Genomic DNA, 26,169 nt, shown 5'->3' with positions numbered 1-26,169 from the left:
ATCTAATGACAAACAGATAACATTGATGAGTGTCTTTCTCATTTCAAGACACTAACAATAGTTAGAGATTAGCCCCTTCCAAACAGTGCATATGTTTGAAAAACCAGTGTGTGGAGTATCTGTGTACCTGTGGCAAACCATTTTTTGTTGTCTGAAGTATTTGCAGTCTTTCATTTGATCTTTCTTCACTAGTACTGTTCAGTTAGTTACAGTCATATGAAAAAGTTTGGAAACCCCTCTTAATTCTTTGGATTTTGTTTATCATTGGCTGAGCTTTCAAAGTAGCAACTTCCTTTTAATATATGACATGCTTTATGGAAACAGTAGTACTTCAGCAGTGTCATTAAGTTTATTGGATTAACAGAAAATATGCAATATGCATCATAACAAAATTAGCCAGGTGCATAAATTTGGGCACCCCAACAGAGATATGACATAATACTTAGTTGAGCCTCCTTTTGAAAATAGCCTATATATAGCCTTTGATGAATGTCTGGATTCTGGATGGAGGTATTTATGACCATTCTTCCATACAAGATCTATCCAGTTCAGTTAAATTTGATGGCTGCCAAGCATGGACAGCCTGCTCCAAATCATCCCATAGATTTTCGATGATATTCAAGTTAGGGGACTGTGATGGCCATTCCAGAACATTGTACTTCTCCCTCTGCATGAATGCCTTTATAGATTTCAAACTGTGTTTTGGGTCATTGTCTTGTTGGAATATCCAACCCCTGCGTAACTTCACTTTGTGACTGATGCTTGAACATTATCCTGAAGAATTTGTTGATTTTGGGTTGAATTCATTTGACCCTCAACTTTAACAAGAGCCCCAGTCCCTGAACTAGCCACATAGCTCCACAGCATGATGGAACCTCCACCAAATTTGACAGTAGGTAGCAGGTGTTTTTCTTGGAATGCGGTGTTCTTATTCTGCCATCCAAAGTGCTTTTTGTTATGACCAGATAACTCAAATTTGTCTCATTAGTCCAAAGCACTTTCAAAATGAATCTGGCTTGTCAAAATGAGCGTTTGCATACAAGAAGCGAATCTGTTTGTGGTGTGAGTGCAGAAAGGGCTTCTTTCTCATCACCCTGCCACATAGATGTTCTTTGTGCAAATTGCGCTGAATTGTAAAACGATGTACAGATACACCATCTGTAACAAGATGTTCTTGCAGGTCTTTGGAGGTGATCGGTGGGTTGTCTAACTATTCTCACAATCCTGTGCATATGCCGCTCCTGTATTTTTCTTGGCCTGCCAGACCTGGGTTTAATAGCAACTGTACCTGTGGCCTTCCATTTCCTGATTACATTCCTTACAGTTGAAACTGACAGTTTAAACCTCTGAGATAGCTTTTTGTAGCCTTCCCATAAACCATGATACTGAACAATCTTTGTTTTCAGATGTTTTGAGAGTTGCTTTGAAGATCCCATGCTGTCACTCTTCAGAGGAGAGTCAAAGGGAAGCACAACTTGCAATTGACCACCTTAAATACCTTTCTTTCATGATTGGACACACCTGTCTATGAAGTTCAAGGCTTAATGAGCTAATCCAACCAATTTGGTGTTGCAAGTAATCTGTATTGAGCAGTTACATGCATTCAAATCAGCAAAATTACAAGGGGACCCAAATTTTTGCACAGCCAGTTTTTCACAATTGATTTAATTTCATACGACTAAATACTGCTTCACTAAAAACCTTTGTTCAGAATGCACCCCAGTACTCGGATGTTCCTAGGAAATGAAAGACGGAACACTGTTATCTTTTTTTTATTGAAAGTAGAGTAAATTATTATGCAGGCTGAGAGGGGTTCCCAAACCTTTTCATATGACTGTATATAGATCAAGAGTTTGCATTTGTTTTGTTGTGGTTTAATTGTTCTAAAGTACTAACTAATGTTCTTTAGTTTGCTTTTTGTGGCTAATAGAACATTTGTTTACACATTCTGTTTTGTCAATTTCTATCCAGAATTTAATACAGAATCTGAAATAGGTTATTGAATAGCTGTTTGGAGATTCATTTTTCTACTTTATCATTCACTAAATATTTTCTATTTTTGTTTACTTTCCAAAATCAAGAAATGTTTCCTGGCACAAGTGTACAGTATATTATATGATCATAATAAACTGAGAGCAGCAGTAAATGGAGTTTATCCAAACTATCCATGATGAATGTATAGCATTACTGAAAAACATATTCCTAACATATTATCAAAATCCAAGAATCCACACTACATTACAAAATCTGATACCTATAAGAGGAGATGTATATGGGGAGAAAAATTATGTTAATTTGATAAAAAAAACGATACTGCTTTGTACTATTACACCAAATGTTTAATGTCCTCGAGTGAACGATTTAAACTTGATCGCTGAACTGACTTCAGGTCAGAATAGGGTGTAAAACTGTTAAAATTAGAATGGAAGTGTAAATTCATTTTATTACGGGAATGGATGTCTAATTTTAAAGTATGAATTTATTTTAATACAAAAGCTATAATGACTAATAATGTAAATTGAGCTTGTAAATGTAGTATTTTTTAAATCTTTTTATTTAATCACAAATATATAGTAGTGGCTTTTCAGAAGGAGTTCTTTGTCAGCTTAAGTCACAGTGCTACAGGATAAACTTCGCAAACCGTATCAAGATCTTTAAGGAAATATTTATAATTGATTAAACTATAACCAAAAATTCTATTGATTCTTTTCTGCATACTGTTGAACAGAAATAGATATTTCGGTTGTTTATATCTTTCAAGATTTTTTTAACTTTATACTCCATTAATTCTAAATATTATAGAAAAATGAATGCAGGCTTGTATGGATTATAATAGAGCTTACAATACAAATTTATTTTCATACGTTAGAAAATAATTTAAATTTCTTTAACATTAACATATCTCTACTCAACTTTACTTTATTATCCCATATAAAGCAATGCATTTGGTTTGTGCGCCAGTAATACATTTACATTGACATAGGTTTTAAATATAAAAAGACAAAGAAGGAGAAAATGCACTATAAGGAACCAGATACTGTATATCTGAACACCAAGATACATGTATATATCAAACATAAATACATGCACTAAAAAACTTTACATTTATCTGAACAGTGGCACTTATGAATTTGCCATGACAATGGTGAATGTGTATTCCAATTACCTGTTCTCATTAAATAGCCTAACTGTGGAGAGTACAAATGATCACTTATGTCTGGAAGTTTTTATTCTGTGTGTTAAGATTCCTTTTAGTGCAAAAGAGCTCAAATTAAATTTGCAGTGTAGGTGAGGGTGTGTAGGATAACTGCGGACTTAATGGAGCTTTTCAAGATTTGGGTCCTCATAGAGATATTGCACTGACTTTTTGTTTCACCCCAATGACCCTACTTGCTGCCTTAATCAGGCCCTGAAGTTTGACTTTATAGATTAACCCAAACAAAAGAATGCTCTGCAGAACAGATAAGTTAAACATATGGAGAATGTGGCAGTTCACGCTAAAGTCATTCAATGTATGCAAGAACAACAGCCTTTTCTGAAAATTTTTAGCCATATCTAAAGAAGTTTCATTACATCTACATCATTTAATTAAAAAAGACAAAGTGGATAACACTCACATTATGTAAGAATTGTTATTTTTAGCATTGATTTTAAGCAAAATTATCTGTTATTGAACAGAAAATGAGTCAGTAAATGTGGTACACGTAAATGGTGAAATTAATCGGGTGGCCTAAAGTGATGTTTTCTTTCTGTATAAACACTACACTTGAATACCACATCTGCTACAAATAAAATTAATTTTAAGCCACAGCAATGAAATGGAATGAGTTTTGAAATTATGAAATAAATGGCTGTTGTAAACAGTACTGTGGCCATACTTACACTTGCATTCTAAAACTGTGTAGACCCCTGTTGAGTACAGTTTGCAGTACGTTTAATTTTTGTATATTGGAGTTTGAGTGGCAGTTGTTTAAAACATACCATGATTTCTTGAACCTTTGCCTAAATTCTTTGAAATATGTAAAAATCAAGCACTTAAAAATAGTCTTTTTTATTAGTTTTCTTAAAGTCCTTGAGAGTTTAGGCTGTAATACCTGTTATCTTTAAATGTGAACAGATTATATTTGAAAGGATAAAGGAATTCGGTAATGCAGAAGCACTTCCACCAAGTACATCTGTCTATAATATTCATTACCAGCAAATCCTCCTTCATTAGTGATTTTTTTTTCCAGCAAGTTTGATATCCATATTATAGTAATGTTGTCTTAACTTTCACCAAGTGACTACAAGGTATAAAATGTAAAACACAATCCAAGAAGTGAGAATTTCGTTTAAATGTCTAGAATTTGGTGAAACAACTAAGATTAACTATAATTGGTATCTCCAAAATCAGACTTATAAAAGGTCTTGCTTCAACAGTAATCTAAACAAATTTTGTAGCTGTAATTTTTTACAGTTTGTTCTTTATTTTACTTAGACCCCTAAAGACAGATAAGTTCCTCAGAGAAGCAGTAGAAACACGACTCAGGATGCTGATTCCTTACATTGACAGTTGGCCTCAGGTATTAATTTCTTTTATTGCTGAAGCATTCATACCTGCTTAGGCTACCTGCTTAGCTTACGTGAATTTATTTATTTCTTGTTTGTAGTTTGTTACTGTGGTGTTAATCCTAAAAAGAGGCTTTTTAGGATGACCCTTGCCAAACAAAATGAAATGTATAATTCCTTTACTGATAACAGAGAGTGTGCTGCTTTATTGTAGGGAAGCATATTTAATAGAAAAGGGAAATTGGCATTTATTTTTTCTTACAATAAAGCAGAGCCCCTTCAACTAATATTGCACACATAGCACTTGTCCTGATTTAGAGTGTGGGCTCTGATTCTTTCTCTTAGAACTTCTTGTTAATCTGTCTTTGTAGGGGTTTGGCGTGGGGTTAAGATTCTTTATATTAGGGATAGGTTTTAAATGTCAGTAACTGAGAAGTATAAATATAAAATAAACAAATCACTTAGGCATAACTTTTTAAAAAACAATGCATGCATTTGCAGTCCCCTCCAGGCCGCTAGTGTCTTCGGAAATGTTACTATGATTTTACTGCCCCTCATTCCACAGATCCAAATTTTTGAATGAATTTTCAAAATTTCTATTTGTGTGATAAGACACTGCCATCTACACTTTGCATCCTTAGTATCACAGAACGTAATTCTATTTTAAATGACTACCACCCAACAGAATTTAGATTTTAGAAAGCTCTTTTCAAGTTGCTGATTTGTCATATTAAACTCTACCAGTAAGTTGTTCTCTGTACAGCATGTGTGTACTTGTTGTTATATAGTTGGTGTGTTATGAAAGATGCCCTAAAACACCACATCCCTTTATACAGAAGCTTCAGTCATAAGGCCATGCTGAGTTAGCAACTGCCTTGTGTCATTTATATGTCATTAATTCAAATTTGGTGTTTCCATCTCTTATGCAGGCAATGAGTATTCTCCTGCTGCCTCACAATGTACCTGAGAGCTTGAAGCATCTGTCTACTTTAATAGATGACATCTGGTATTATGCAGGAGACAGATCTACAGATGTAAGTAACAAAAAATATAAGTCAAGACGTTCTGCTCAAACTATGTAATGTACTAGTAAGTATTGTGTGCAGTCCTGGTTACCATGGTACAATAAAGACATAGCAGCACTTTAAGCTGTGCAGAGGACAGCAACCAAGTGCATTCGAGGACTTCAGGACCTGTCCTTTTCTTGCGGACTCTTGAGAATAAAACCTGTTTAGCCTCAATCAGAGGAGAGTTCATGGGGACCTAATCCAGGTATTTAATAACTAGAATCCCTGAAGCTTACAATTTTTTTTCGTTGTCCTTGCCCTTAAATTTTCCTGACATATGCCAAGAATTTCGCAGCTCCTTATTGTGCTAATAATAATAGCATCTCCCTACTCAAAGCACTAAATGCAACGACAACGGAAGATTCAAACCTATTACCTTGAGATTGCTAAGCGGTAGCTTTTTCCATTGCATTGTCTGCATAGATCTAAAATGGAACAGCGCTACCACTGTGACAACTAGTAGAAAATGAAACGCGCAAACAAACATATGCAAACATTTTTTACTTTGTACTGACTGATAGGTGAGCTTCAGCAACATGTAAGTTGAACAATTTTCTTTTTCTTCGGTTTTATTCTTGAATGAAAGCGTACTTGTTGCACCTTTTATGAAAGTGCTTATTGGATATTTGGGCTTCAGTCTAAACACTTCCTACACTTCACATCAAAATTATTTCGTTATTACTATAACATATGAAAACATTTTCTGGTGTGTTCAGCATTTCTTGACTCGCACTTCCTCTTGTCATTCTATATTTACACAGATCGCTGTAGACATGGAACACACATGAAATGTATGCATTTCAAATCACGATATTTCATTACCTATATCAGGGATCTCAAACACCAGTCTGTTTCTTAATTAAACCCAATAACTGTTTCTTTTTCCTTAATTATCAGTCAAACAATGAGATAAAAAATGAACCAGAACATGGCCAGCAAACTGTGACCTTCATACAGTATCTGGAAGAAAGGAAAAAAAAAAAAAAGTGGAGGTCTCAGGAATGTTGATTTGTTTAGGTTCCCAAAACATTTTAACAGTGCTCTTAGAAAAGTAAAGAAAAAAATCAACAATTTTGAAAATGTATGCTATTGCACAAGCCATGTAATTAAAGAACAGGGTTAATTAGCAACCAGACTATGTGCCTAGTTAAGCAACCGGTTGGAGTTTGAGACCCTGACTTAGTTTGTCTTCTGTTGGCTCAGTCACGTCGCATTTCATTTCTGTTTATGGAAAGAAATGAAGCAATTCAGAGGAATGATGAAGAAATTCTGGGGAATAAATCTTAGTCAATTAAAATTAATTCAAAAGAAGTTAATTAGCAGCAAAAATGGGTTACCAATTAAGAAAAGGGTTAGAATGAAAACCTGCAGCCACTACGACCCTCTAGGATTAGAGTTTGAGATCCCTGACCTATATAATTCCTTACAAATGCATCGCCAGATAAACACTTCAACGCAGACTTAACCAGTGAGGATTGCAGCAGGGCAATGCCTTCATCTGACTGGGTGGGGGGTGTAGAGGCTTCATTCTGCTCATTTACACATTTGAAAAACAAAAGCGAGCTATTAGAGCAGTAATAAGGAGCTATGAGCTTCTTGGCATATGTCAGGGAAATTTAAGGAAGTCGGGGGGGGGGATGAAAAAAATTGTAAACATCAGGGATTCTAGTGTTAAAATCTTCAAAGGCACTGATAAAGTAGAGGCAGCAAAATTCTTTCAGCTTAAGGGTGAATCACATAATTGAGGGCATCAAAAATTAAGCCAGGATGCAGTTCTTCACACAATGAGATTTGGGACTCTGGAACAACCTACTGAGATGTGTAGTTGAAGCTGACACCTTGACAATCTTTAAAGGATAATCTGGATGAGCTATTAGGAGAAAAAAAATAAAATCAACAATGTTAAAGTGTGGTTTGATACACTGAGAGCATTGGGAGGCCATAGAATTAAACAATGTGTTTTGTTAACTGTGAGAAATGGCTTCTAAATAAGAAATTAGAGCTAAAATAGTAGCCGTCAAGGAACTGAATTTGAGACTTCTTATTTAGATGGTTCACTTTGCATCTCTTTTTTTCACTGGGGAGAAACAACTAAGGGTGTCTGAGTTTTTAAAATAAAATGAAGGCAAAGGTCATGAATGAATCGAATAAAATAAAGGTTAATGTCATGCATTCTTTTAGAAGCAGTAATTGGCTAGTAATTTAAAGTGATTACAACAAAAGCCTGCAACTACTGTGGCCCTCCAACATTGGAATGTGATACTCCTGATTTATACTGTGGAATCTCTGTAAATCTCAAATCATACATAATAGAGAATAGGTTTAATCCATGCTCTTTCTTACAAAAACTGTAAATATTAATTACATTAAGTTTACACTCAAATGTGTTACTGAACAAGTTAAGGAACATTAAACTTGAAGAATATTGGCAGAGACTTTTAAGATGTCTCCAGTGATATTAAGTACATTCATATGAATTAACTGCACTAGTGATGATTTAGATGTGATTTGGTGAATACTTGTGCAATCAATTATTTTATGTGTTATATTTGTAAAAATTTGTATTTTTATAGACAGTGTTTTCTTAAGTGGTAGACAGTTCGCACAGTTTGCATAAATGTTCATAAACAAAAGACTACTTTTAAGACCGTTATATTCCAGAACAGATTTCTTGTTTCCTTTTGCCATGCACATTTAGTTTTTATGTTTAACTGTTTTTGCAAGTTATCCACTAATTGTTAGCATACTAATAAAATAAGACTGTTTTCGTGAAATCCATACCAAAAGAATTATTGCATCCAGTATACTGATAAGCCGGTATATTGCCCACTACTAAGGTATTGCAGCTCCTTTGTAATGATAGCATTTCCTTTTCAAATCTGCTTGATTCAATTCAGGATTGTGGATACAGAAGCCAAGGCTGCCAGACAAGGTTGCCAGTCTATTGCAGGGCTCACTCACACCTACACAGGTCCAATTGGGAAGCATCCTGTGCGCCTTTAAGGATGAAGAACATGGGAGTAACATGCAAACATCACACTGATAATTTTACAGAAAATTATTAAAAAATGTATATGCATATATTTATTGTATGTTCAATAAAAATGTTTTTGTGTATATTATGTAGCAAATATGATGCATGACTTTTAGATTAAAAATGTAAATTATCTTCATGTTATGGGAAATAGTGTTCCCAAACACGAGTTGTTTGAAGTTCTTTCATGATATTTCATTTGTCTTTATATATTTCCGATACTATGTTAATGATAAAATCCCCATTTTCTTCCTAGTTAAACTGGTATACACGCAGAGCTGCACTGACAGGAATTTATAACACCACTGAACTGGTTATGGTGCAAGATTCATCTCCAGATTTTGAGGAGACCTGGAAATTCCTTGAAAACAGAGTAAATGATGTCATGAATATGGCTCATACGGCTAAAAAGGTCAGAAGCACATGGTTATGGACACCAGACAAGTTATTTTATGTTTATGGTGAAGTATGATGTGTACAGCTTGTTCTTTTTATTTATTTATTTATTTTGTTTCAACCAGTTTATATAAGGGTTGGTTAAACATCAGTTGCCTTCAGGTAGCCTCTCTGTCAGATTCAGTTTTGTCCTGCCTTTCAAACCAGCTCAAAAACTTTTTGGAACACATGTAGATATGAAAACTAAGTGTTGTTTAACCTCAAGTCTCTCTCGGGCTCAGAATTCTATGTAAAAACGGTTCACCCAAAATGTCTTTTGAGAGAGGCTATTTTGGTCCAATGTACAGCATTAAGCCCAAATAGCTGTTAGTACAGTATTCTTCTTCCATATAGTAGATAAAATAATGTCATGCTGAAAAAACATGAATATTTCTGAGTATTTCTCTATGGTAATACGGAGTAAGATTGCTATCAAAAATAACTTGTAGTAATTTAAGTCAGATTTACATTTCACATGTGTCAATTTACATTTGCACTTCTGAAAATTATGCTTGCTTCTAAAAAGTATGCTTGTGTTTCTGAAAATTACAAGTACAATGTCAAAAAACATCATTGAACACACAAGGCATTTGCTATCAAAGAAGAAACAAATTGATTTTTGTTACTACGCATGTGACATAAAGGTAGAAGTATGGAATTATTTTTGACAGCGATCGTACTTCATACGTGGCCCCTTTACAGTGGCTTCAAAGGGCAAAATGCAAAAACAAAATAAAACCGACAAAATATAATTAAACAATGATAACATGTAATTAACAATAAAAAGTGAGTGCATAAAATTAACAAGTTAATGGCGGTGCATTTTAAACTTTGCATAACATCCCATCTGAGTGTCCATATGTTTGTTATACATGTATAGGACAGCAAGATGTTGTGGAAGGCTCCCAGCCTTTGGCTTTCAGCACTCTTGGTCATATATTTGGGGTTGGGGTAGCAGGCACAGAATTATGATCCCCTTTCCCCGGAGGATATGAATATATACAAAACTGCAAAACAGACAACGATCGGGGGATTTACATAATATAAACTTCTGAAGTGTGTGTGTTTTTTTTTTTTTTTTTTAGATTTTGCTGTGGAAATACTTAGTTACACTGAGTGCAGAAAATGTTATGCCCTTACAATGGAGAAATGTTTAGGACAAAAATAAATGAGCAATAATATTACATATAGGTGTTTACATGTTCTCCCAGTGTCTGTGGAGGTTTCCTCTGAGAGACCAAAGACATGCAGGCTAGGTGCATTGGTGCTACTAAATTTTTGTGTGTGTGTGTGTTCGACCTGCAATGGACTGGTGCCTTTTGCTACCTGGAATAGGCTTCGGGACTAAGCGTGTTTGAAAATGACTGACTGATATAACGAACGAACAAAAAGGCATATTTCGTGACCCAATTAATTATTTATACTTGCATTTCATGTTGTTTATTTAGTGTCACATTTCACAATACTTTATTTTCATTTTATTTATTTGTGTATTTGTCCATGCTTCAACCCAATTTCTAGAGCCACATGGAAGCTAGAACCTATCCCAGGAAACATAAAGCACTTTTATTTTCTTCTCTCTGTGTCAGTTAAATATCACATAAATCTCATTCATCAGATTACAGTGTGCCAGGTTTGCCAGCCAGTATGACCCATGTAACCATGTTGGGCCAAGAAAAACTCAACTTAAATTTTAAAAAGGCATCCATCTTGTCACAAAGTTATTAAAATTAGAGTGGTCCAGTACAATTTAACCCTTTGCAATGGCAATTGAGCATCACAGTAAAACCTGTTCATTTGATATGCCAAGTTAGCCAGCCATTTTGACCCATGAACTCACGCTGGGCCAGGCAGCTGCTGTCTCAGCTGCAACATAAAGATGGAATCTTGTCACAAAGCTATGAAAATAAGGGTGACAAAATGCTGCACAATCCTCTACAGCACCTGTTAGGCCGGGTTTATACTTCACGTGACAGGTGCTCCTGCAAACACTTCTTCTGCGCAAGCGTTGTACTGTTTATACTTGTGCACGTACTTTACATAAATCTAGAAGATTTCACCAGGTGGCAATGTGAGATCATCACAGTGAGAAAATGTTCGGCTCCCCTGTGTTGTGAATTGCCTGAAACATCCATTAAATTCTGAGGACATCATGCCACAATATCTCTAAAAAGGATGTATGTTTAATGGTGTCATCCATCAATCCAAGAATGCACCCTTTTCAGTATGTATCGGGCGTGAGGCAGAAACAATCCCTGGACGGGACATCAGCTCATTGCAAGGTGAATACAAGCACACACATATACACTAGCGTTATTTTGGCATCAGCAAATACCCAAATCTTCATGTCTCTGGAAGGAACGGGAGCACATTGTGGGAACACATCAGGAAAACATGCAAACACCAGGCAGGGAACACAAGGGATGTTATTCCCTGTGGGCCAGCAGCGCTACCACTCTGCCAACATGCCGCCTTCACATGCGTAATTATAAACAGTATTCACTATTTAAATGAAGTTAACTATTTATTTGTAAAATGTAATATTACATACTTTAATGCATTTCATCATGAAAGTGATATCAAATATAAATCAGAGGATTCTAAATGTGCATAGAGCTTGAATATCATACATTTAACATATTTTCATATCATATTTTGTCAGTTCATGAAGAAGCACATGGCGAGCAACAAATTGGGCGAATTTAAGTTGACTTATTACAGACTAATGATTAAATAAACTATGAGATTAAAGTGGAAATTTTGAGATTAAAGCAGAAATTTCCATTTTAATCACAAAATAGATCTTTTCACAGTGTCCCTAGTGTTTTTTTGTTTTTTTTCTCTCTCTCTCTGTGGCTCAAATATGCTGCCGTACATTCAGGTGCTGTTGTGAAGGTGCAAAAAAAAAAAAAAGACAGCACAGAAGATGGTATGTGAGACCTTTAAAATGTATTGTATCATTACATTGGGGGAATATGCAACGCTTGAATGCAAAAGCACCACAAATGCATTTGTTTGTCAGCATTTTGCTTCATCACATCAAACCATTCATGCATTACTAACAGTTTCAAAACACATTACATGAAGAACATGTACTAAATCTGAATTGGTATATGCTATAGACATACATGCTATATTAATGTTGTTTTTGTTACACATAACATAGTAATGTTGATGTTTTGATATTTGCATGTTTCTGTTACACATTACATTTTTTTGAATAAAAAAAAAACGTTGTGTTTTTGGCTCGTTTTTCCAGGGGTAAGGATAACGCTAAATAAGTTAAAAATGACACACAAAAGTGTTTGTAGTTAAACTCCCAGCATAAATGTTTCTATATTTAGTAATTTAAAAAATAAAAGCCTCACATTTTATTATATGACTAAATATTTGTACCATTCTTGGCAGCGACACTGTGACTAGCACTATTAGAGCATAGCTTTAAAAACCTGAATTGGCCACTGTCTGTGTTTTAAACCTAATCATACTTTTTAGGATAGGAGTTTCTCTTGCTATTCTAATTTTTGATTTATTCCGAACATTACATGTTAAATTAATTTAATCTCTTACTTAGCATAGTTAGTGTGGGTTAGTGTGAATGCAGAGATGTGCATCTTTTTGCAAAGAAATTGACAACAAACAACAAAGTAGCTCAGAAAGATATCAACATAGTTTTAAATGTAGGAATTTTGGTACAGATCCTCTTTTGTATGGACCTGTTTCTGTTTACATATGTTAAGTAAGATTTTTGTAGACTAGAAACCAGCCTGAAAATCGGGCTTAAATTCTACCCAGGAGTGTGGCCATCTTGTGGTATTTGAAAATTCACGCTTTTAGGTATACAGCTGTCAATTTCAGCTGAAATAAAATTCTGTCAGTCAAGTCATAAAATATCTTCAGTGTATTGTGTTAAATGCATTCTTTTCCTCTCACATCTTTCTTAGGTTCAGTCCACAGGAGAAGCAGTAGTCCAAGGATTAATGGGAGCTGCAGTCACTGTGAGTTGTTCTAGTCCTTTACGGTTAATTTTCTTTGTATATTTGCATGTTTAGAAATGCATGTTTTGGTGAGAAATGCCAGACTGTATTTGCTTACTGTTGCCTTTCAAAATTCATACTAATTGTCTTCTACATTTATGCATCAGTGTCGTACTCATGTAGCTGTGGATTCTTAACTCTTTTTAATCTATAGTATGTATTGTAATTATTCTGAAACAAATGTATTTTGAGATTTTAGAATTACTGCATCTTAACTCATTTTACAATTAGTTATATTAAATCATGCAATGTGAAGTCAAGCAAAATGACTCATTTTATTGGCTAACAAAAAAAGATTACAATTTGCAAGCTTTCGAGGCAGCTCAGGCCCCTTCTTCAGGCAAGATGTAATACTGAAACTTGAATTTTCTGTGTTTATATAGACAACAGGACATAAACAGCATTGGAAAACCTTTTAGTGAGTCAACTTAAATGTAAAAAATGAATAGACCTCTTTTGCTAAATGAATCTTAGCATGGAGAGAAGAACAATGTATAGTCAAGATCTTTTGATAAGATAACTTTCCAATAAAGTTTTTTGAAGATTTTGATGAGTTTTCCGTACAATATGGATCTGTAGTCAGGTTGTCTGGATTAGTCAGAGAGATGTAAGCAATCCTCATATTTGGTCAAAAAATTCTTGGCTTTGTTTTAAACCATGTTGTAATGTGTTAAATTTCAGCATCAGTATAAGTTCCCATTCATTTCTCTGTTACTGTGTTTTGAAGTTGCCCATAAGCACTGCGACCTTAAAGTCCTACTCACAGTGTATTTGGCTGCTGAAATGAGCTCCTATAGGAAAATCCCTATAGCCATGCTTAATGTGGAACCTGTGCAAATTTTTTTTTTATTTTATTTTAATCATTTCAATTAAATCATTTAATTGAAATTATTGCTTTAATGAAGGAATTCTTTAATGATTGAGCTAATTCCAAAGAAAACCAGCAACGTTAATTCGATTGTCTAGAATTGTTTTGGTTATGAAAGATCGAATGTCAGACAAACTAATATAAAAAAAGCAAATTTGCAAAAAGATGGTAGCATATAAACGTGGAAGCACATCCAGTTAATTTCAGCACTTAAAACGAAAACACCCACCTGAATGTAACCAATACAAAAAAGCGCAGGGCAAAGATAAAGCCTTTCCCCAACTGACAACTCCGTAGTATTCTTTGCTTTGCTTCAGCATGGACCGCACAAGGAGCAATCCATGTTATAGATCCAGTTAGATGGCGTACATTCATTAGGAGCAAAGTGTGTGGGGCTGGTGTTAGAGTACACCAGAGATGTCCATCGTTCCTTCCTCCAATGTGACTTCTCTAACACTAGAATTACTAAAGTATAAAAGAAAACTTGTAAATCCGGCCCAGCTTAAATCCACTCGCACATCTCCATTCAGCGTCTTTTGTCTTGTAAATGTGTCGATAATCCCAAGCAGCAATCAGCCTGCTATACCATCCCCCCCAGCACCAGAGAAACTGCAAAAACCTCTCCCAACTGAAGCCTTGTTTATCAGTGAGTCAGGTACCTAGACTAAAAACAATATATTATTTGGAACACATGCATTTTACATGTGTTCCGTATCTACAAAGATCTGTGTAAGTTGGGACAGATGTTTTATCTAAAAAAAAAACTGATTTAGAAAATTAAAGCCCCAGGAATCTGACACATTTTAAAATGTGAATTAATTTGTCTCATTTGTTTAATGATAGTTTTTTAGTAAGTATTTTATCCAGCTAGTGATGCAACTATAGACTTTACAATAGCAAATGTTAAACTTAACAAACCAGACTTTAAAAGCATGTTGGTTAAAAAATAGCTTTAAAGAGTTTGTTGAAATGGAAATGTCCATGATTTATTTTAAGCAATATTTTTTTCAGTAGCTGGAGAGAACATTTCAGGGAATAAATGTAAATTGTGCACATACATCCAATTAATACTGTACTACAACGCTATAACTGAGGCCCATTGTCTAAGGAAATTTCCTGAGTGAAATCGGGTAACATAGTGACATAAAACTAACATAATGTCCATATTTGTAAAGAAAATAAAATGAAGCCTGGTTTATATTGTTGGTGTCGCACTTTAATGAAAACATTCGGTTAATTGGAATTGTTTTAGAATTATATTTAAAATATTATAACTCTGAGATAACGCTTCAGTGGTGACATGTGAGCTTAATCTTGAATGTGAAATATTTTTCTTATTTTAGTTAAGGAATCTTGCAGGAATGAATCAGAGAAGATGATGTTCTTTAAGAAGGAATGATACAGCATTTACACCTGCTTCACCCTCTTCAACGAAAGTTCTCAAAAGAAAACGTCTCAGACTGAGCTGCAAATCTTAAATTAGACGTGCCACGTCTTGCATTAAGGAATATCTGTGAACGCTGTACTGTATTTCTTGTTATGTATGGCCAATTCTGAAGCACAAACGTAGAAAGTGTATTTGCTTCCTAGTTTGAGAACAAATAGTGTCACTTTTCTTTATTTTTGAAGCTTTATCTAGGTTCTAGCAAAGATTTTTTTTTTTTTATTTAAACAATTAAACCACATAGCCAAAGCATGAGTGTTATATTTGCTATATAGGGAAATTAATATTTTTCCAAATACATGTACAGTATTTGTCATATACTTTGAGAAATAATGTGCGTTTCTGCCTAAAGGTTATTATTGCTGTTCAAAGTCACAAACCCACATTGGAAATGTACTTTTATGTTCCACGTCTCTGGGCAATCTCACAATTAATGTTAATTTTCCTTGCTTTTGTCTTTTCAAAAGTGTGTTCATAAAACATGATTTCAAACATTTCTATTTAATTGTGCATCTTGCTTTTTAAATTAACCACTCAGATTCACAAATTGTGTATTTATAATTTGTGAGTATATATATATATATATATATAAATACATAATATGCAAATTATATATTCCAGCAATTCTATGCAAGTTTCAGCACCTCTTTATAAACCAGGGAGGTAGTGTTAATGGTAAAATACTTATTGGCTTGATATCTTCTGTAAAAGCGAACTCCCACAAAAATGTTAATGTTGTAAATGTATTTATTAACTCACTGTTGATTTCAATAAAATTATTTCACATTCTTTGTCTTGTATACATTTATGAATCTATTCTGACCTATGTTTTCTTTATCTTCCATGTTAATTGTTCTGTTCTAGAACTGTCATTCACAAAAAATAAGGTTTTGTCAAGTGCCAACATTTTTGTATTCAATTAGACAGTTTAACATATTCTTTAAAAATGATTATATTTTGCTGTAAAACATTTTGCAAAAATATAGTGCATCCGGAAAGTATTCACAGCGTATCACTTTTTCCACATTTTGTTTTGTTACAGCCTTATTCCAAAATTGATTAAACTCATTTTTTTCCTCACAATTCTACACACAACACCCCATAATGACAACATGAAAAAAGAAAGCACATGTATATAAGTATACACAGCCTTTGCCATGAAGCACAAAATTGAGCTCAGGTGCATCCTGTTTACCCTGATTATCCTTGATGTTTCTGCAGCTTAATTGGAGTCCGCCTGTGGTAAATTCAATTGATTGGACATGATTTGAAATGGCATTCACCTGTCTATATAAGGTCCCACAGGTGACAGTTCATGTCAGAGCACAAACCAAGCAAAAAGTCAAAGGAATTGTCTGTAGACCTCCGGGAACGGATTGTCTCGAGGCAAAAATCTGGGGAAGGTTACAGAAAAATTTCTGCTGCTTTGAAGGTCCCAATGAGCACAGTGGCCTCCATCATCCGTAAGTGGAAGAAGTTCGAAACCACCAGGACTCTTTCTAGAGCTGGCCAGCCATCTAAACTGAGCGATCGGGGGAGAAGGGCCTTAGTCAGGGAGGTGACCAAGAACCCAATGGTCACTCTGTTAGAGGTCCTCTGTGGAGAGAGGAGAACCTTCCAGAAGGACAACCATCTCTGCAGCAATCCACCAATCAGGCCTGTATGGTAGAGTGGCCAGACAGAAGCCACTCCTTAGTAAAAGGCACATGGCAGCCCGTCTGGAGTTTGCCAAAAGGCACCTGAAGGACTCTCAGACCATGAGAAACAAAAGTCTCTGGTCTAATGAGACAAAGATTGAACTCTGTGGTGTGAAAGCCACGCATTGCTCATCACCAGGCCAATACCATCCCTACAGTGAAGCATGGTGGTGGCAGCATCATGCTGTGGGGATGTTTTTCAGCGGCAGGAGCTGGGAGACTAGTCAGGATAAAGGGTAAAATGACTGCAGCAATGTACAGAGACATCCTGGATGAAAACCAGCTCCAGAGCTCTCTTGACCTCAGACTGGGGTGACGGATCATCTTTCAGAAGGACAACGACCCTAACCACACAGCCAAGATATCAAAGGAGTGGCTTCAGGACAACTCTGTGAATGTCCTTGAGTGGCCCAGACTTGAATCTGATTGAACATCTCTGGAGAGATCTTAAAATGGCTGTGCACCGATGGAGCTTGAGAGGTGCTGCAAAGAGGAATGGGCGAAACTGGCCAAGGATAGGTGCCAAGCTTGTGGCGTCATATTCAAAAATACTTGAGGCTGTAATTGCTGCCAAAGGTGCATCGACAAAGTACTGAGCAAAGGCTGTGAATACTTATGTACATGTGATTTCTCAGTTTTTTTATTTTTAATAAATTTGCAAAAACTTCAAGTAATCTTTTTTCACGTTGTCATTGTGGGGTGTTGTGTGTAGAATTCTGAGAAAAAAAATTAATTTAATCCATTTTGGAATAAGGCTGCAACATAACAAAATGTGGAAAAAGTGATGCGCTGTGACTACTTTCCGGATGCACTGTATTTGTATCACTGCACTTCCTTGTTAGCTTTTATTAAACGATGCATCTTATGAAGGTATACATTCATGTACTTATGAATTCTACTAGCATTAACCTATTAAGCATTATACCCTATATAGAGTATCGCTTTATAGTATGAATTTATTTCTAGCAAAATGTAAAACAAATAATGGAAAGTTTTTATACTTCATAAACCGCAGCCTCACACCATGCATACACTTTTATGCTTGGTTTTACAACTTGGAGGAGGCTTGTTAACTTTTAATCTTCATTTGTAGTTTAACATCCATATTATATACAGAAGTACTCTGTAGCTCTTCATTGGGTGTTGAAAAGCAGAATAATATAATACATTAAAAGTATTACTTTATTATCCCATTTTCTGGTTTTATTTTTACCCAACAATTTCCTTAGTAAATAATATACTTCAGGCAACAGAAGCAGAAAAAAACAAAGACATACGACAATTCTAAGGGCCTCATGTATAAATAGTGTGTATGCACAAAAATGTTGTGTTTGTCTGTTTCCACACTCACTTCGAGATGTACTGTATAAAAACTAAACCTGGTGTAAAGCTGTGTTCATTTTCACGGCAGCCTAACACCATGCATACACTTTTCTGCTTGGTTTTACAAACTGGAGGAGGCCAATGTCAAAGCAGTACTACTGTTTCTGTGTTGTCTCACTTTCTTTTTTAGATTCATATCCATGATTCAGGCTTTATCAAATACACTGAAATTTATTGCATATCGTTTACAAATGTAATTCACTTGATGGTAATCATTCTATAATAATACAGTGGTGCATGGAATGGCCAAACTGTTCCAACTACCATAGCTGCTTTAGCGTTGTTAGAAGACATTGCAAATGGAAGTATTAGAAGAGAGTGCTGCGTATTTATAGATGATGATGATGACTGGCTTCTAAGTCTATTTCCAAGAGCTATCCCTCTTGGATGCTGTGTGCTGAACTGAGGTCGGCTTTACATAGGCATAGTTCTGTCCAGTCTCAGGTTTTTAACAGCAGGAGCTTTTCAACTTGAACTTGCTGACCGATTTGGTATTTCTCAATCATCCCTGAGTTGCACCCTGCCAGCTGTATAGGATGGTATTATTCACTTGTCATCCAGATATATAAGATTCACTATGATGAAAATGACCCAAACCCACCAAATGATCAGCCAGATGGGACAGTGTTACAACTTTGTTTGAATGTACTGTACAGTAATTAGCAGAATGTAAAAACATGTAATCAGACGCATTTATTTTTTAACCAATTCATTTCATTTGTGGTCAATATCATACAGTACAGCCCTTTACATTCCTTAGTTCATTAAACACACCTCTTACAACATCCGCTGTTGCATTGTAGATTAGTGAATAGTGATATTTATTTACATATTATTAACAGACTTAATTAATTTATATAATATTGTAATGACCAGCATAATAAGGAAACGCAACTCTGAGATACTGGTGCTTTCTATGTTTTACTTGGAAGTCTTTGTTCCGTAACATGCAGTGCCCTGTCTGATACTCTATTATCTGGGTTTTGGAGCACACCAACCAAAACAATAAAAGAAAGCTTACCTACCAATCAGTTAATCTCTTGCCACTCACATTCCTTTTCTCTCTATACCACAAATATCCTTGCTTATTGTTTCCTGTCCCTCTATTCAAAAATTCCTTCTGCCGCTCCTTCCTTTTTCTCCTAACTTCTTCTGTCACTCATAACAGATGTGTCCACCTCTTACAGATCAGATGCCCTTCACCGTGTCCCATTACTTACAGCATTCAATACACACATTCTGCTCCCCAACAGTGCATCTACAAGCTGCCTACACGTCACAATATATTAACAGATTATATAACAGAATTTAAAGAGAAAATTACACGCTTTATATCGTTCATGGTTGTTCTTCCTACTCCATAAACTGAAGTAATACTTGAAGCACTTTTGCCATTTTGTGTTTAATATATTCTGTTTTTGTGACAATTCCAACACCACATGCTTAGATTTATCAGCCACAGCAATTGTAAAGGCCAGCCCTGATGCAGACAGACGTAGGACATGGGTTTAAAGCACACAAGTGTTATTTTCTTTTTCTTCACTTGTGGGCAACACCTTCCTCATTTCAACAAGTACAAAACCGCCTTAAGCACAAACACCTTAAATTCTTTTTCCTTTTCCTTCTTTTATGTTTCTTTTTTTCTCCTTCACTCTCCTTCACTATCTCCTGGAGTAGTAGCTGCTGGCACCTTTTTAACATTCCCGGAAGTGTTCATAGTGCTTGATGACTTATTTCCGGCAGCACTTCTGGGTGTGATGGAGGAGCTGCTCTGTAGGGGTCAGCAGCAACTACAGCACCCCCTAGCTGCGCCCATGGATCCCAACAGGGCTACACCAAACTCCAACTCCCATGAAGCCCTGCAGGAGTCCTAGGCACTGCTGCATTCCAGGGGAGGTAACACTCTGAATGGGCTGGCTTCCCCGGTCCTCCTAGCATGAAGGGCAAGGGCCTTGGCCGTCTGCCACACAATGTCTAGTAGATAAATTAATAAAAGAGAAAAGTTATGAAACACTATTAAAACTGAAGGTACCTATCCAACACTGTGATTTTAAAATGCAGCCTGACATGTGGTGCTGGGGAAAAATACAATGCGCTAGCAGAAGGGAGAGTTGTTACAATGTGAAGAGCTTGTAGCGTACCGTTTGGCAGCAGTAGTACAGTAAGTAGTAGGTGCTGGCGTGTGATTTTTATTTTTGACTCCGACAGGTAATCAAGGTTTTATTGTATTAAGAAATGGCTGTTAACAGGAATGGTGGAGGTCAAGTTGAGGTCTGGAAGACCAAGGTCACTTTCTGAAAGAACTGCTTTTTGGATTGCTAGAAAGGCAAATAAAAACCCTTACTTGACTGTAAAAGACCTTCAGGATGATGTAGCAAACTCTGGAGCGGTGGTGCACTGTTCAGCTGTGCAGCAACACCTGAACAGATATGACATTCATGGTAGAGTCAGCAGTAGGAAACCTTTACTGTGTCCTGAAATTTGCAAATGAACATCTAAACAAGCCTGATGCATTCTGGAAACAAGTCCTGTGGACGGATGAAGTCAAAATAGAACCTTTTGACCACAATGTGCAAAGGAATGTTTGTTGAAAAAAGGGGTGCTGAATTCCAGGAAATGAACAACTCTCTAACAATTAAGCATGGGGGTGCGGGGTGATCGATCAGGTTTTGGGCTTGTGTTGCAGCCAGTACCATAGGAAACGTCACTGGAAGAGGGAAGAATGGATTCAAATAAATACCAGCAAATTCTGGAAGCAAACATCACACCATCTGTAAAAAAAACATCCAAGTTAAAAAAGAGGATAGGTCCTACAACAAGATAATGACCCGAAACACACCTCAAAATCTATAATAGAATACCTCAAAAGGTACAAGATGACTGTTTTGCCATGGCCCTAACAGACCCCCAATCTAAACATCATTGTAAATCTGTGGATAGATCTTAAAAGAGCGGTGCATGCAAGACAGCCCAAGAATCTAACAGAATTAGAAGCCTTTTGCCAGGACAAATGGGTGAAAATACCCCAAAGTAAGAAGTGAAAGACTCTTAGCTGGCTACAAAAAGCGTTTACAAGCTGTAATGCTTACCAAAGGGGGTGTTACAAGCTTTTGCTTCAGGCCCTATTCATTTTTTTGGTATTGTGTACCTGTAAATGTTGGAAATAAAAATGTAACCTTGCTTTAAATGTTAAACAAATGTGCCATCTTGACATCGTGTCTTTTGGTGATCATTTCATCTTCTGTTCACTTAACTACTCCCAGTAACAAACAGTTTAAGCAAGGGTGCCCAAACCTTTACATACCACTGTATGGACAAAAATGTTTGAAAAATTTGTGTTGGCTAACTTCCTCTACTAAAGGGCTTTACTGATGGCACATTATGCAGAGGTTCAGCTGCCGAAAGCTATCCTTACAGACCTCTGTCAGCAGCTGCAAGTTCACAGATAGTACAAGTTCTCTCAGTACTTGGATTCCTTGCAACAGCAACGTTTCAGAGAGAGCATGCAGACAGGAATATCTCGGCCTCCTGCCTGCTATAGAGAAGGCTATTATTTGCTTAGTCTACAGTTCATCAATTTCTCCATGCTGCATTCATTATTGGCAAGAAGAAATATAGTTGTGTGTTATTAAAGCAGATTGTGTTTGTCTATGATCGTGACTGAGTAGAAGATTAAACTACATTTTTATGAATAATTAATGCTGATGTCCAGGTAATTCTAAAGGATTCACACAACTTTTTTTGCATCTGAAGGCAGCCATGAAGTTCAATTAATATTAAATGTGTCACTGTGGCCTGCATATTCAATAAGCTTTACACTATATAACCTGCATATCAAGTATCATTATGACATATATCATTTCTACTTATTATTATGTTACACTGCTTTGTTTGTCTTTCTGTCAGACTCTTCTCTGCCATGAAAAACAATAAACAGACCCTTTATTTCCACATATTTTCCAGCTAGAGGAAGAGGGAGATGCTCACAGTTAAACAGTATCAAAGACCTGTTCTACCCCAGGACTTCTGAATTTCGACCACCTATTACCTTCAACACTCTAAACTTCTGCAGGCCCAGACATCATCTGTAGAAGATAGCAGCCAGAGCAATGAGGGCAGCACCTTAGCTATCTTCAGTGTTCAAATCTGTTAAGTTTATTTTTGGAGGGGGTTCCCAGCATGTAAGTACAATATCAGTATAAAATTATTGCTGGTGTGATGATTGTATTGTTTTGACGTTGATGCATGCAGTAAGAAGAATTACTCTTTCACATGCATTTCCCACCCAGCATTGAACTTGGTCCATCTGTGGAGCTAGTGTTCCCTGATGGACATAGTAACTATATGTGAGTAGGAAACGTCAACATTAAATTGTTCAGATCACCTGTGATGTTAATGTGACCCTGCTGAATGTGGTACACTTCTGGCCTGGTTCAACTCCTGGTGCATTTATTCTGAGGAACCACAGCAGAAACCACTTTGTGAATGAAACTGTTAAAAACAGCTGGCTTCTTGGTGAGTGGTCCTTTAGATTCATGTAATGAAAGTTTGTGATAAGAACATAATCGGACTTTAACATCTTTATTCCAGATGGTAGAGACTATCCACTAAAAAAGTGTCTACTCATCCCACTGGTAAGCCCCAAAAATCAAAGGATTCAGTTCAAATGTTAAAAGGCCAGTGGCTATTCTTAGACACATCAGGCAGAAGAAAATGTTATTATCCTTAAAAGATATGTTAAATTATACTGACATACTGCATGTACCACAATGTGGATTTGAGTCATGGGCTTGAAATGTTCCATTAATAATAAATTCCTAAAGAAGTGGCTGAAAATGATATTCTGGCAGCTATTCGTGATCTACTGGATTTTTTGACCATTTGCTCTCTATTTTGACTATTCTTGGTACTCCATTCTTGGACTTGTACGCTTGTATTACCTTGTGTTTCAGGCAAATCATTTTGTCTTTTTTGCACTACAGAGCTTCACTGTGCAACAGTGTATTTTGTGAAAAATATACCTTTTTAGTTTTATAAAGATTTTGTGTTTGCCCTTTTATCTAACAAGGGTTAGTTGAATTATCCCCCTCTACTGGGCATTTTCGGAAGTGCTTTTTAGGACTTGCATACCTTGGGACCCCTAATCTGACAACCTTTTCTGTAGTTTCAGGACAGTGCTGACCAAGACCATCCAGCACACCTGAGTTTCTTTTACACAACAGAAGAACCTTGAATGGTGTGCTGTGTTCTGAGAGCCCTTCTGGTAACCAACAATGTCTGTGGGAACTACAAGATGAGTAAGGCATCATAAGGATGAGGTACATCATGCTTTGGTACCTCATTAGCTTGGACCTGTTGGAACTGTACCAGGAGATGCTGGCTGAGGGCAGGATGCCTCCATTGTTGAGAGAAGGAATGATCACTGCGCTGTACAAACAAAAGGGAGAGAGATGCAACCTGAGGAATAGGCGTCCCATCACCCTCCTGAATGTGGACTGCAAGATCCTGGCAGAAATAATAGCCAACCAGCTAAAAAAGGTCATTGGACATGTCATTCACCCAGACCAGACCTGTGGCATCCCAAGAATCGGGATGCAGGATCACTGACAGCCTGGCCATGATCAGGGTACACTATGTGAAGGAGTGTTGCATCACCATGGCCTTGGTTAGTCTAGATCAATAGAAAGCTTTCAACTGTATGACCCACAATTTCATAATCAGGGCCCTGCTGGGGTTTGGAATGGGTGAGTTATTCTGTTCAAACATCTCCAGCATGGTGCTTGTAAATGGTTGGAAAACTGACCTTCTCTTGGTCCTGTTTGCAGTCAGACAAGGTTGCCCTCTCTCCCTTATTCTCTCTGTTTGTTGTATAGAACTCCTCACAGAACACATCAGACAAAGACCAGAGATCAGAGATGATAACGCACCAGGACCGGAAAGGCAAGAGTCCAGATGCTCACTCTATATGGACGACATCATCGTTATCTGCGCAGATCAGTGATTGATGGCAGCACAGGCAGAGACCCAAGAAGATTTCGGATGAGCTTCAGGGGCAAAGACCAACTGCAGCAAATTAGAGGCAATGCTTTTCCGAGAATGGCACCGTTTCCTCCTTTTCTCCATTGGACCAGACCATCAAGATGCTCGGCAATTGTTTTGTCGGAAAAGGAGTGCCCCAAAGGTGTGTCAAAACGACCTTGTGTGTATTTATCAGTGTCTCCATCACCTTGCCTCCTCATTTGACCTTCATTATTGCTTTGTGATAAAAAATTTTCTTGAAAGCTTTTTATACCTTGTCTAGAGTATGTTTCAGTCATCAATTTTATTGATTCACTCTCACAAACAAGCCAGCAGACACCTAAACCCGGGGTGCCCAGTCAAACTGGGACAGTCCCAATTTCAGGATATGCATCTCGGTGTCCCAAAAAATTACTGAAATGTAACAATATATCCTGGTTTTAAAAGGCTGCCCATCAAACAAAGTTTTATTATGCATTAAACATAACTCAGCTGAAGGAGACATCAAACCCCCAATCACACAAAAGGAAAGCAACACCATTTATGGTTCAGACAGCTGTTAATCACAGTTGTCAACCAAAATTGGTAATTTATTTTAGGTTTATGGTTCCCAGGCAGTTTGGATTTAGCTTTAAAGTGTTCCCATCTTCCAGGAAAAAAATATAGAAACAAGGATGCCAACCCATGCTGTTAATCTCACAAATCAACTATGCCTAAGAGAAAATGGATTTTTAATTAGGGGCTTCAGCAAGTTCCCTTTTCTCTTAACAATACCAATAGCATTGTGTACTTAATTGCAAAAGCACTTTTTTTTTGTCATGTGTCGAGGAAAATCAGACATTGATGACCACCTGTTCACTTCCCATCCACAAAATGCTACTGAGGAGCATTCATTCTTCAGGCAAATATTCTAGCACACCATGTCAGTAAATTAGGCTAACAAATGTTTACAGAAAAATATAACTTAATGCATATAATAGCGCATTAATGTTAAATACAGACCTTTAAAAATAAAATAAAATGCACTGGACTTGTCCAAAAAGCAATAGTTAAGGTTTACAGATTTTATTTATTTTTTCTCCAGCCGTCTGGAGTTTTTTTGTTTTTTCTGTCCCCTCTGGCCATTGAACCTTACTATTATCTGATGTTAATTAATGTTGATTTATTTTGTTTTATAATTGTGTCTTTCATTTTTCTATTCTTTAATATGTAAAGCACTTTGAGCTACTGTTTGTATGAAAATGTGCTATATAAATAAATGTTGTTGTTGTTTATGCCAAATGAAATGCACCATGTTTGTTCTTGAATGTAATATGTTTTGGCCGTGTGATCTCCAAAAAGCAATGGTATATTTTATTAAATGTACTGAGTTTGTCCATGAATGAAATGTATTAAATGCCCTCAGATATTTAAAGGAACACGAATCTATATATATAAAAGTCAATGTGTGTATGTATGTATTTATGTTCCAGCATCACTTCCGAACGGCTGGAGCGATATTCTTGAAACTTGGCACACATGTTTCTCATTGGTCAACTAAAAATACTGTAGGGTGAAATCAGTCCTAACCCACCCGCAGTCTGCAGCGTGACTCTGTTGGTCTTGTATGCATATGTTATCATCCAGTTGATACTCGGA

General features: G+C 36.4%; 1 protein-coding gene across 1 annotated transcript in view; it reads left to right on the top strand.

Annotated features, from left to right (window-relative positions):
• coq9 (coenzyme Q9 homolog (S. cerevisiae)) overlaps positions 1-16,222 on the top strand; it is a 37,340-nt gene extending 21,118 nt beyond the window's left edge. Inside the window, exons 5-9 of the mRNA XM_039763818.1 lie at positions 4,478-4,562; positions 5,478-5,582; positions 8,906-9,061; positions 13,029-13,082; positions 15,333-16,222. Of these exons, the coding sequence (XP_039619752.1) occupies positions 4,478-4,562; positions 5,478-5,582; positions 8,906-9,061; positions 13,029-13,082; positions 15,333-15,368 (436 nt within the window). The 3' untranslated portion in view covers positions 15,369-16,222. The remainder of the gene's footprint in view (positions 1-4,477; positions 4,563-5,477; positions 5,583-8,905; positions 9,062-13,028; positions 13,083-15,332) is intronic.
• Positions 16,223-26,169: the final 9,947 nt, after the last annotated feature.

This window comes from Polypterus senegalus, chromosome 9 (assembly GCF_016835505.1).
Source record: "Polypterus senegalus isolate Bchr_013 chromosome 9, ASM1683550v1, whole genome shotgun sequence".
NCBI lineage: Eukaryota > Metazoa > Chordata > Cladistia > Polypteriformes > Polypteridae > Polypterus > Polypterus senegalus.
Note: the sequence above shows the minus strand (reverse complement) of the source record. Positions and strands in the feature narration are given on the sequence as shown.